Genomic DNA, 12983 nt, shown 5'->3' with positions numbered 1-12983 from the left:
AAAATGGACTTGAATTTTAATTTTTTTAAAGATTATCTATATATATATTAATAAAAATGCAAAGAATAGACCTTCATGTTTAAATTATATTCTAAAATAAAATATATATATATATATATATTTCCATTAACTGCAGGAGACAACTGGCAAGTAAAGAGCCTGAGAGAGTCCAGTCCCTCTCCACCACTACAATGGACATATATTTCAAGGAAGCACCTATGAAAAATAGTAGAGTGTTCACAACACATCTGGTAACACAGATAGCTTCTGGGTGTTCTTGAAAGCAGTTTGTTTGCATTTTCAATTTGACATGAAACGAAGGGAAAAATCAAATTCATAAACAGAAATGACATTACTTGGAACAATCTAGTATTCTGTATTCATGTTTTACATGCCCTAGAGCCTAGCATTTTCATGCAGCAAGCTACACTCACATGTGCGTTAGTAACAGCTATCAGCTGCACGCCTCAAATGGTGATCAGCTCGTAGTGCAAGTGCTCTCTGCTCCTACCACTGCTGGTTGAGCAACACAGCTGGAACATCTGGTTAGAACTGAATTTTCCTTTCTTTAAAAATAAGCGAAATTTTTAAAAACACTGTAGCATTCAGTCCTGTTATACCTAGCTCAAGTTACATTTTGGCCTTAATATTAACTGAAAGGTCTTAATAACAAGGGGCTTATACTACCTGCTGCTTTCTTACGTATTTATGGCAACGGTGGCAAAAGGTTGTAAAAACTTAATAATAAAAAAAGATATATAACTGGATTTTTTCTTTTAAAGCAATCTAGGATATTTCAACAATTCAAATTCAAAAATTGATTTCTACTGTGGCTTCAGCAGCCATTCACCCACACGTAGAAAAGATCCCTTGGCTTTGATTTGGTTTTCTTTATTACTCTTTTCCTTTTTCATAACTGGAAATAATTCCTGTTTTAGAAAAGATATGTTCTATACATTGTGCCTGTAGCAACATATCAGTAATACTGGCTATGACAGCATTTTGCCTCATAATGTCAATAATATGCTCTCACTGAATCTGGGCAAAGTCAATATTAAAATACAGATAAGCTGCAGACAATCAATTAGGCATAACATGTAAACTCAAAGGTCCATGGTCTCTTCTCTCCTTCTTTTAGTCCTGTTATAAAAATAATTTTGGTTACAAGTGTCTACACAGCACCAATTTTATTTCAAAAGCAGCATCTTTACTCAGCCACCCAAATGAGTCTATAAGTACACATGCTCAAATAGCTTTTTGCATTAACTTCTGTCCTGTAACTCTAAAAGATCAGTAATTGTATTACATTTTTCTCTTAATCAAAAATTATTCAGCAATTATTAAAACCATCAATTACAATGCCGTAAAAATACCCATATTCGCTGAATTAAATGAGAAGCTCCCTTTACATGCAACTGTATAATAAAAGAATTATGCCCGCAGTTGATAAACACTGTGTTCTGTAGTAACAGAAGAAACAGGTCTCTAATAGTAAAAAAGCATTTCATAAAACTTTGCCATATATAAAATATCTTATTAATTGTGACCATTCCACTTATGATTAAAGCATAACATAAGTGTTTGTTCTGCCTTCTGCTGTGGGACAGTCCAGGGTCATACAACTTCAAAAAATAAGAATGCATCTGTTTCCCAGGCGGACAAAAGCTTGGGGCTCAGTTACACTGTTTCTCTCTCAAACTCATCTGCACTCATGCGTACATACACAAAGCACCTACAGTTTCAATCTTCATAACACTGTTGCCATACTTTTTTCCTACCAAAAGTCTGTCAGGAAAATACGTTTGCAAAATAATTATTCTTGTCTATACCCAGCCTGGATCTCCATTGCTCATTTTTATGATTTTGAAAGATAATGTCTGCAGCAGAAGGAGAATAGGCCTTATTCATCTTTCTCAAACCCTTTGGTTTCCACCTTTAATGTTATACTGAATGTAGATTTGACTCAGTAGGCCTGGGTCAAAGGCTTTACAGATAGCAAACCTGAAGTGCATTAAGAGAATAAACATCTGCCACATGGCACAGGAAAATTTAAAAAGTAGCATTAATAAACACAACTCCTCATACATGAAGATTTTACAAGAGTCACCTAAAAATTTCATAAAAAAATTAAATTTGTAGGAGGGGTGGAATTATGTAACAAAGGTCAAAAGGTCAAATGCAATCAGATAATTGCATTCTTTGAAAAATACTTCACTTACACACTTGTATTTCTCAAGCTTTCCATCCATAAACATGGTGGACTGAGAAAAATACACATTAAAGAAAGGGATTACATCTGATTAACAAAGGAATAGAAGAACAAACAAAAGGATTTCCAAGTAGGTAAGGAACTAGCTTTTACAGAAAAGTGCTTTAAATGTGCTTCTGCAAAAAATATGACTTGGAGGCAATTGTGAAGTTTTGACACTTATACTTTACTCATAGATTGGGCAGTTATACTTCTATGAGGCAACTAAATTGAAATGTAAAACAAGAGAATTGTTCAATTATTACATCACAAAGCCCCAGGGAAAACCTGGGCATAAAAGCTCCCTTTGATTAATGTTTCCCACTTTTAATGCAAAGTGCAAGAGCAAGGTCTTCGAATGGATGACACAGGTGGGAAAGTCATAAGCTCTTCCCCCACATTCCCCAACTTCATTCCCCACACACACCATAGATAGTTTGTGAGCTAATTCTCAACTCTCCTGGTGCACTTATCCAGGACTCTAATGAATTATTTATAAAGTCAGGCCTCATTTCCCAATAGTTTAAAGTAATGAAAAAGAAAGACATGAGAAAATACATTCAATAAGCAAAAACAGAAGACCTCTAGAATCTGACATATTTCATGTTATGAAAATAATGGCTGACATAACATACAAGGGACATTAAAAGTGAGTTAGTAACATACAAAGAGATCAGACTGTTCTGCCGGTGCTTCCAGAATAACTGCAAGTTTTCCTGGAGTTTTCACTCTACATCTATTCTTCTTCGAGGTTCTAACAGAGTTATAGCTTCTTACTGCGTACCTGAGATTAGAATCAGGTTGAAAAATGCTTAAAACACTTTCAATTATTTCAAAAGGGAGAAATGAGAACAAAACAAAAATCACCCAGGTTGAGAAATAAGAATTATGAACAGAACAAAACTATTAGGTAAACCACACATCAAAATGAAGAAAAATGGAACTGAACCAAAAAACCCAAGGAGGGAGGGTAGCGGAAGCAAGAACCGGGAGAGAGAAGTTCTGGCCCTTCCTGTGAAGATTCCTTGTCTCCCCATTTAAATTCTCTAGGAGACCCTTCTAAGAGGCTGCACTGTTCATGTTATCTTCACAAGTGCACCCAACAGTAATGATAACCAGGTGGCAGGCAAATCCCAGTGAACACAGTAAGAAGTCGGTGATTTCTTTGTCATCTTTCCTTACAGAGGGCACATACACTGGAAATGCGGACAATTCCGCTGGCTGAGCCAAGTAAATCTGTGGTAGAAAATACCAAAAATGGCCCCTACCCACTCCAGGGGGAAAAATATACAAAATCCCTCCCAAACCTAAACAGAACAAAACAAAACAAAAACAACCTTCTCCCTCCTAAAGAAAACCACATTAAAAACAAATGCCCTGCAACAAGTTCTTATGTGTACATTTTCACAAGGCTGGTAGAGGTTATTTTGTTTTGGATTCCACGTAAATTTTATCTCCATCCCTAATACCAAAGGAATGCAATGCCCGAGAGCTGTACTTCATTTCCTCTGGGCCAAAGGGTGCTTCATGGTCAAAATAGTAGAGAAGCATGTTGCTTGTGGGTAACTGTACCAGAGTTTTTAACTGTTTCTTTAGTTCTGCAACTGTTTGGTCCAGACGAATGCTCATTTCTTCCACCTGATCGTTAAAGTGGACTTCTACTTTTGCACTGCTCTGGGGTCTTAGGTCCACTTCTGCCAAAGGCTCCAGCTTCCCATATTTTGTGATCAGTTCATGATACCTAGAAGGATTAAAAACAACAACACTGTCAGCTTAAACTACTAGCACATGTACTGTGGACTTCTTCCCAACTACAGATAAACAATATTACTAGGCTCAACATCTTTAAAAAATCTTACTCTATCATTATGACTACTGTGCATTCTGTGACCTAATATGAGTGCCCTAGGGAGGCCACTGTAAAACCGGGAAATCGTTTTTCCTGAAGATGGTCACTATGCCTACTGTTAATCAATGATTACATAAGAATAGGCTTAGGAAAAAATGGAACCTAGAAAAGTAGACACTATAAAGATAATAGAAGTCCAATCTCTCTGTAGGACTTGCTTTCTTGGGTGTCATCATCAAGAAGTGCAGATATCTAGGCATGTATCTCTTGGGAATAGATGGAAAGATGGAAGGAGGCCAGCAGTTTCTGAGGCCCAGAGAAGCCATAACTTATAAAGAAAAGCATGTAGTTGTATGTTAGCAATTAACCTAACTCTTTCAGAGATGCCTTGTTTGAATGTTCCAATCTAATTTCAGGTGTAATACATAGAATTTACGGAAGAATCAAGAATACATTCTTGGAAAAAAGAGGTAAATAAGGGATACACGTTTCTTGATCAAGGAAGGAATATAGAGCAAAAGACACCAAGAGGGAAGTGAATTACAGAGATGAGAATAGGGCCCACAAAGGTCATGTTTCCCATAGAGAAAATTTTGTCTGCACTGCCAGCCCTGGAGGATCTAGATCTGATTTTATCAAGGACACTTACAAGTTTCCTATACATCAGAAAGGGAAAAAATGTTGAAAAAAATTAATATTAGTTTTATTAAAACCAAGATACAGTGAAGTCACTTTAATTAAGGATCAGAATACAAGTCACACAAAATTATCCCCCTACCTCCTCCACACCATTTTCAGCTTTAACTCAGTTAAAATCAGTGTCATAATAAGGTTTGTGGGTGCATTAAACATACAGTAAGACCAGTGTGGCCAGGTATGGTGGCTCGCACCTGGAATCCTAGCACCTTGGGAAGCCCAAGGGGAAGAATCACTTGAGCCCAGGAGTTTGACCAGCATGGACAACATAGCGAGACCCCATCTCTTAAAAGAAAAAAAAAAAAGATTGCTGTGCTTAGAGATGGAAGTAATCATTTCCAACAAGTGGAATAACAGGGAATGCTAAAAATAGCCCTGGCTCTGTCTTTAGGGTCTTGACTCCATTTTATAATTAGCTGTGTGACTTGGCAACTCACTGTCTTTTTGGATCTCAGTTTCCTCATTAGTAAAATTAGGAATAATTTCTGCCCTTCCTACTGTATAAGACAGTCACAAGAACTAAATAAAATACCAAATGAGTAAACACTTTGCAAATTCTACGTTCATAAACAAATAAAAATATTTACATTATATTACTGCTGCTCTGAAGCTTATTTTAAAGCACACACACCCATTAAAAAATATAAGATTTCTGGACACGGTGGCTCACACCTGGAATCCCAGCACTTTGGGAGGCTGAGGCAGGTGGATCATGAGGTCAGGAGTTCGAGACCAGCCTGGTCAACATGGTGAAACCCCGTCTCTACTAAAAATGCAAAAAATTAGCCAGGCGTGGTAGTGCGTGCCTGTAGTCCCAGCTACTCAGGAGGCTGAGGCAGAAGAATCACTTGAACTGGGAGGTGGAGGTTGCAGTGAGCTGAGATTGTGCCACTGTACTCCAGCCTGGGTGACAGAGTGAGACTCTGTCTCAGAAAAAAAAAATGTATATATATATATGAATGACTGAAATCTACTTAGGTGGGACTTCAGGATGTCAGGATTTTAGCAAAGGCAAACAAAATAAAACAAAGCAAAACAAACAAACACAAAGCTGCCAGGACTTGAAATTTTCCAAGCCTCTAAACTGAAAAGGTAAGATGATTCAAAGTCTAGGGGTATCTTTTCTCCACCCCATATCCTAGTATATGCATTCAAATAACTGAAACTAGGTTATGAAAATTTAACAAAATCTCAGAAAAGACAGCAGAACCCAGTGGTCAAATAAGAACTGAACCCAAGTCTAGAGATGTTTTACCTTCAGACTATAGAAAAGTAAAATTGTAATACCCTAGCTCTCATATTTTGCCTAGGAGTAACAAAAGAAACAATGTCAAAGTGTTCAAAGAGAATTTACTCATACTACATTTCAGCAAAGAGATGACATGAAGAGAAGTGACCACTTCAAGCACAAGCAAGATGATGAGACACAAAATGGCAACAGAGCACATACCACAGCAAAAAGAATAAAGGAGAGGAACACATAATAAGTAAAAGACAGAGGCAGAACTCAATCTGAAAGAAAACACAACTGAAGAAAAAGAAAACACTCCACAAAACTCAAAAGTCTAGAAATTACTAAGTACTTGAATATAAAACCAGCACTCAAAGATAAATGATAAACTGTAGAATGAGATGAAAATGGAGACTGCAGAGCTAAAGAAACAAACTGAAGAGCAAAACACCACCAACACAGACCCAAATAAATGAATTAGAAAGAATGGCCCCAAAATATTATACCTAACCTACTGCTTTGGTTTGAATGTGCTCCCCCTCACCAAGCTCATGTGCTGGAAACTTAATACCCAGTGCAACAGTGTTGACAGGGGGCATCTTTTAGAGGCAACTAAGTCACAAGGGCTTCATAAAGAGATTAATGGTGTTATAGAGGGAGTCGGCTAGTTATCCTGGTAAAAGTGAGTTCAGCCCTCTCTTGCTCTCTTGTCCTTCCTCCTTCCATCATGGATAATACAGTAGGAAAGCCATAGCCAGATGCTGGCACCCTGATACTGGATTTTCTAGCCTACAGAACTGAAAAATAAATTTATTGTCTTTATAAATTACCAAGTCTGTAGTATTGTTATAGCAACACAAAATGAACTAAGGCACCACATTTTTTTTCAGAAATAAACTTAATAAGCAGATATTCTAAAATGAGAAATAACTTAAGAAATAGAGCACCATGAGTCCTTCTGGTAAAAAACAAAAACAAAACCCCGCTACTCAACACTGAGATTAAAAAACTAGGGATAAGCTCTGAATCTATTTAAATATAAAACTAAAACACAGTAACAACTGTATACTCCTAGACTCATTCATACTTGACATTACAGCCAATTGAATTAATCTCAACCATAAACATATTTGCACACAAAATTATGACCTACGTTCAGAAATTAGCCTATCTTCCATAAATGGGTAAGTATATCTAAAAATTAAATGACTTATAAATTCAAACACTCTGAAGTCTTAGTTTTCTCAAAATCAACATGTTCAAAAACAACTGCCACTCCCCAACCATGCTCTCTTCTAGTCTTTCGTATCTCAGTAAGTGGCACTGGGAACTATCTAATTATCCTAGCCAGAAAGTGGACAGTCATTCTTATTTATTTCTCTCCTATCTCTTCTCTACTTCTCTCATTCAATCAATTACCACATCCCACTCATCTTCCTACATATCCCATGAATCTATCTGCATTTCTCTTGTTCACTCACCTTATAAATTCAGGCCACTATAATTAATAACCTAGATTGCTACAATTTTTTGTGGCTGCATAAACTAGATGAGCTTTCTCAATATCTGTTTCAACCTCCTCCTGGTAGGCCTTCCTGTATTTCCAAGATGGAAAAGCTGAAAAATACATTTCCCACACTCTCTTGCCAATGAGATTTAGCTTCTATCAATCACAGCCCTGGAGAGAGGCAGTAGATCTAGTAGATATAGTGTGGAAACAGTTTGGGTAGAGGCTTCCAAATGACTAGATCACACAGTTCAAGCAGTCTGTTTCTAGAGTCAACGACCCCAGCAGCAGCTTGCTGATCTCCAGATCACCGTTAAAGTGATGTGATCAGCACCAGGGACAGCAGCTTGTGAATTTTCCCTTTACCTGATTCCTTACAAAGGTGAGCAGTGCCCTTGGTGGGCCAGTTCCATGGTACTACTCTAGAGTCAATCCTAGAGAGGAGGCCTAAGTCTGCTCCTCCAGCCCTTCCACAGATTTTGTAAGCACTTTATTCACTGTCTGAAATCCCTTTCTTCTTAAAAAAGCTAATGGCTTTCCATGATCTCAGGCTGGCCCCAAGACAATCCTTGTCTTTATGATAGCCACAGGGTTTGTTATAAAGCACAAATTGTATCCCATCACTCCTCTACTTAAAATCACGTAACACCCACCAAAATAAAGTCCTAACTCTTCAACATGATTGTGGTAGGCAGAATTTTGGCTCCCATATCTGGGTAGGCCTGATCTAATCATATGAGCCTTCAAAAACAGAGTTTCCAACTAGTAGCAAAAGAGGAAGTCAGAGACAGTCAAAGCACCAGAATTTGACACACTATTGCTGGTTTGAAGATGGCACACATGGAAAGTATAAGAAAGAAGAGAATTCTGCCACCATTCTGACTGTATCTGCAAAGAGATTCTCCTCCAAAACCTCTGATACAGAAAATAGCCCTGCTGACATATTGATTTTGGCCTTGTGAGACCCTAAGCAGAGAACTCAGCTGAGTCACACTGTGCCCAGACTTCTGTCCCACAGGACTGTGAAATACTAAGTAGGTATTGCTTTCAGCCATTATGTTTATAGTAATTTATTATAGCAGCAACAGAAAACGCATACAGTAAGCATAAAAAGCCCTTCATGATCTGGTTCCTTCATAACTTTCCAACCTTATTTTGTGTCATCACCATTACCATTTTCTGCACCTTCCTCTCCACTTGTTAAAATCTTAAAATCAATGTTTATTTATTAATTTATAGGTAAGGCCAGCAGACTTTTATAGATGGGGTAGGCTTTGGATGTGGGCTTTGAGAAATATTCACTATTAAATAAAAAAGAAGCAAGAGTACTGAAGTTGTGATTCACTATACATACTGAATATGTTCCCTTAAAAGCTACATAAATAAAAATCACGGTTTCAAGATAATCTGTTTTCTCCCAATTTTCTTATTTTCCACTTATCTTTAAGCAGGAAAAATTAGTAAATATAAGAAATCATGATTTTACAAAATGTCCAGTAAATTTCAGAAAGCAATTCTGTCCTAGTCTTTCAACTTATATATTTTATTCATTATCCAAAAGTCCATCCAAACTGGACTATACTGCATGCATTGTACACCTGAGCTTTTCTTAGCATGAGTTCCAATGTCTTCCTCAAGTATACTCTGAAGTGGTAGATGGTTTCTGCTGACTAAGCATTCTCTGAAACTAATGATTTCGATTTATATTCTACCAGTCAGTATCTTCATCTGACTATTAACAAGTATTTAATATTCATAAGCCCCACTTCTGAAGTGGGCAAAATGTAAATAAATCTACTTTGGAAAATATTACCGATAAGGATGTATTACAATCATCAAATGCTAAAATGTAAAGTATGCCATGTTCAGAAGTTCTCTGGTCCATTCCACCATGACCTTCTAACAGAAAATGGCTAATCACAAGTAAAACAAAATTTACTACAAACAGCATAAAGGCCAGCATAACCACGTGGGCAACTGAGAGTGATAAATGGAAACCAAATGCTAGCTGCAACCCTGTGAAGAATACCACCCACAGGCAAACTGGTGTGTTTTTTTCCCCCTTCTTGTTAAATAAAAACACCCACTGAGAGAAAAGCTTCTTTCAACTTTAGGGGTCTTTGAATCGTAAGCAGTTAGAAATCAGGCTACCAGCAGAGTGGGGTTGAAGGTGATACTAACAAAGAGAGGAAGAGAGAATGAAGCCATCTGCGGTGGAACCAGGCTAGCTCTACTCCCAGTGCAAATAAGCAAACCTTCATACACTCAGGTCCTGGTCCATGGCACACCTGTCTAATGTTACGTAAGAGCAGATTTTAGTAGCACAGTGGTCATTTTTAGGAGAGGTATGCCTGTTTCTCCATCTTGCCAATCCTCACTCTTGATTCCCAAGACCTGGGGGCATTTCCTCAATCACAATTCAGTCATATATGACTCCAGAATAGGAAGATGTGGTATACTATTTGAAAAAGACTACAGGTTCCTGCCATATGTCTTAGTCTGTGTTTCTATTTATTATAAAACCTAAAACAAACATTAGTTTGTTCTCATGTTTGATTAGCCTTATAAATGACCCTAAATAAACAGTATATATTTTACATAATTTTTAGGAAATTGTAAAATGAAACTCTGTCTAGAATCAGGGACTTTCCAATGGCAGAAAGCATTCAGATTTGGACATCAAATCTCCAAATTCACAATCTTTAGGAGCATCCTAGGGAAAAATAAGGGTATTTACATTTTCTGCAGGTGCCTACGCCACAATGGGATCATAAATATCCCAGAAGTACTCTATTTATCCCTTACAACTGTCTAGAGGTGTATTCATGGGTAGCTTATGTAGTAGTCTCAAGTTAACAATTCTGTTAATCAATCATTCCTCAAATGCAGACAAATATTGAATCAACTGAAGTCTTTAGGTAATGCTGTATTACTTCAAAATAAATCCCTAATACATGCATCTCTTTTTTTAAGAAATGTAACAAATAAAACATGAAAAATCCCAGATGGTTCACTTGGTTAAACTAAACCTTGAAGTTTAATTAACTAAAAGAAAAATATGGCCAGGTGTGGTGGCTCACACCTGCAATCCCAGCACTTTCGGAGGTCGAGGTGGGTGGATTGCCTGAGGTCAGAGTTTGCGACCAGTCTGGCCAACATGGTGAAACCCCACCTCTAGTAAAAATATAAAAAATTAGCCAGACGTGGCGGTGTACGCCTGTAATCCCACCTACTCAGGAGGCTGAGGCAGGGGAATTGCTTGAACTGGGGAAGTGGAGGGTGCAGTGAGCTGAGATTGCACCACTGCACTCCAGCCTGGGTGACAGAGCGAGACTCTGTCTCCAAAAAAAAAAAAAAAAATTATTGAGTTTGTTTCCCAAGGCATTGGGAAGGATTAAAAAGTACATTCAAAACATCTTCTGACTGCTGTTATCTAATGTCTCTTGCTATAGTATGCTTTCTCACTTTTGTGTGGCATCATATCCTGGGACATCAAAGAAACCTCCTTAACATTCTACAACTGGGACTTGACAACCTACTCAAGGTTTTCTCAAGGTCACCAACATTCCACTTATTAAAACACATAAGCATCACATTTTACAGGTAGAAGGAATCTTAGAAACCATCTATTACATGCTTTACAGATGTAAAAATTGAGACCCAGTTTGTTAACCCAAAGCCTCATAGCTAGTGAACGGAAGGGTGGAGATTAGAACTCAGGTATTATTCTGAGACTATCACTGTTTTAGTTTCATCATCTTAGTGGTTTGCTGCATATTGTTCTAGAAATTATTTTCTCATTCCTACATTTCAAATGTCCCCATTCAATCTCTCTTCAAGGGTTCTCATTTCTCTTATTATCACCTATACTTGGGTAGTTCTAAAAATTCACTCCTGAACACTCTTTTCTTTTTATGAGTTCCACCACAGAGCTCATTCCACTTACCAGATGTTTCCCACTTGTCTTCTGCAAATATCTGCAATTCACCTACCTCCAGAATTATTTAATGTCACATTTCACACATATAGCAAAGTATCTTGAAGTAAACTTAGTATTTTCCATTTAGTCTTCCAACAGAGCTTAAGTCACGGAACTACATTTGTTTCAACTCATTATTTCTTAAATTCAAGTGTTATCAAAAATCATCTAGTAATGGATAAACAGAATGTGTTCTATTCATATGATAGAATACCATACAGCAGTTAAAAGAATGATTTTAAACCACATTTATCAATATGTTTCACTTTTGCTCCAGACGCAGAGTAAAAATTGATAAAATGTAAAAAGGTTGAAATCTAAGAAGATACAGCCCAGGCTCAAAAGTGATAAGCATCTCCATGGACCAGAAACTCAACAGAAATACAAATCACAGAACTAAAACTACAAGACCTCCAGGCTAGAAATCTACAGCAGCAGAAGCAGTAAGGAGTTCAGGTCACACAAGGCAAAGGAGACTGAATGTGCTTCATGAGAGGCAGGGGAACTAGAGCCAGGTTCCCTGCTTGAAGTAGGGGTAGAACTGGGTGATGAGAGGCTGTGCGTGAAATGAGGATGAAAAAAAGAAAACCTGTGCAGACCCACTGCCTAAGGCTACCTTTGTAGAGCAATGGTTCTAATAAATAAAAGAATAAAAAGATAGCTCCACTACCAGGAAGTGAATTAAATCACTTGGTGCTTAAGACTAGGAATAGGCACTATCTCTGTAATTATTGCAGGACAAGTTCTCCAAATTCCATTATAAGAGCTGGTTCTGGACCAGGAGTTAGGTGAGCTGCTTAGAGGCAAAACCATTAGACAGGGAGAGGCAAGCTCCAGCAGAAAGACATAACAATCCAAAATGCGTATGTATCTAAAAACAGATATGTACACAAGAAATAATGAAGCAAAAACTGGTAGAACAACAAAAATAAACAAACCCATAATTACAATTGGAGAAATCAACACTCCTCTCAGTAATTGATAAAACCAGCAGAAAACTGTTAATGATATAAAATATCTGAAATATAAAACATGCCGACCAACATCAGAATACACATTTTTTTCTAGTGCATATGAGATAGTGACCAAGAAAGACCATATTCTCAAACAAAAATGTACCTCAAATATACCACAACAGACTTTAAAAGAATTGAAATAGTACAAAGTACATTCTCTAACTATAATGAAATTATACTAGAAATAATTAACAGAAAGATGAGGAAAATCCCTGGAAAGATAAGGAAAATATCTGGAAAATAAACAACATACTTGCAAATAACCCAGTGAGTCAAAGAGGAAGTCACAAGATAAATTAGAAAATATCTAAATTCAATGAAAATTCAAATATAACAAATCCCAATTACAGAATGTATCTAAAGCAGTGCTTAAAGGAAAATTTATAGAATTAAATATTATAATAGAAAAGAACAGTCTCAAATCAATGATCTATACTTAAAACACCATAAAAAGATA

General features: G+C 37.1%; 1 protein-coding gene across 3 annotated transcripts in view; it reads right to left on the bottom strand.

The window, feature by feature from the left end:
• Window positions 1-12983, bottom strand: part of TBCEL (tubulin folding cofactor E-like) — a 72401-nt gene continuing 59418 nt past the window's right edge. For all 3 annotated transcript variants that reach the window (XM_011926981.1, XM_011926980.1, XM_011926982.1), the window contains one exon: window positions 1-3989. In XM_011926981.1, the coding sequence (XP_011782371.1) occupies window positions 3671-3989 (319 nt within the window). In that variant the 3' untranslated portion in view covers window positions 1-3670. The remainder of the gene's footprint in view (window positions 3990-12983) is intronic.

Source organism: Colobus angolensis, unplaced genomic scaffold (assembly GCF_000951035.1).
Source record: "Colobus angolensis palliatus isolate OR3802 unplaced genomic scaffold, Cang.pa_1.0 Scaffold7, whole genome shotgun sequence".
Taxonomy (NCBI): domain Eukaryota; kingdom Metazoa; phylum Chordata; class Mammalia; order Primates; family Cercopithecidae; genus Colobus; species Colobus angolensis.
This window is presented reverse-complemented; position numbering and strand designations above follow the sequence as displayed.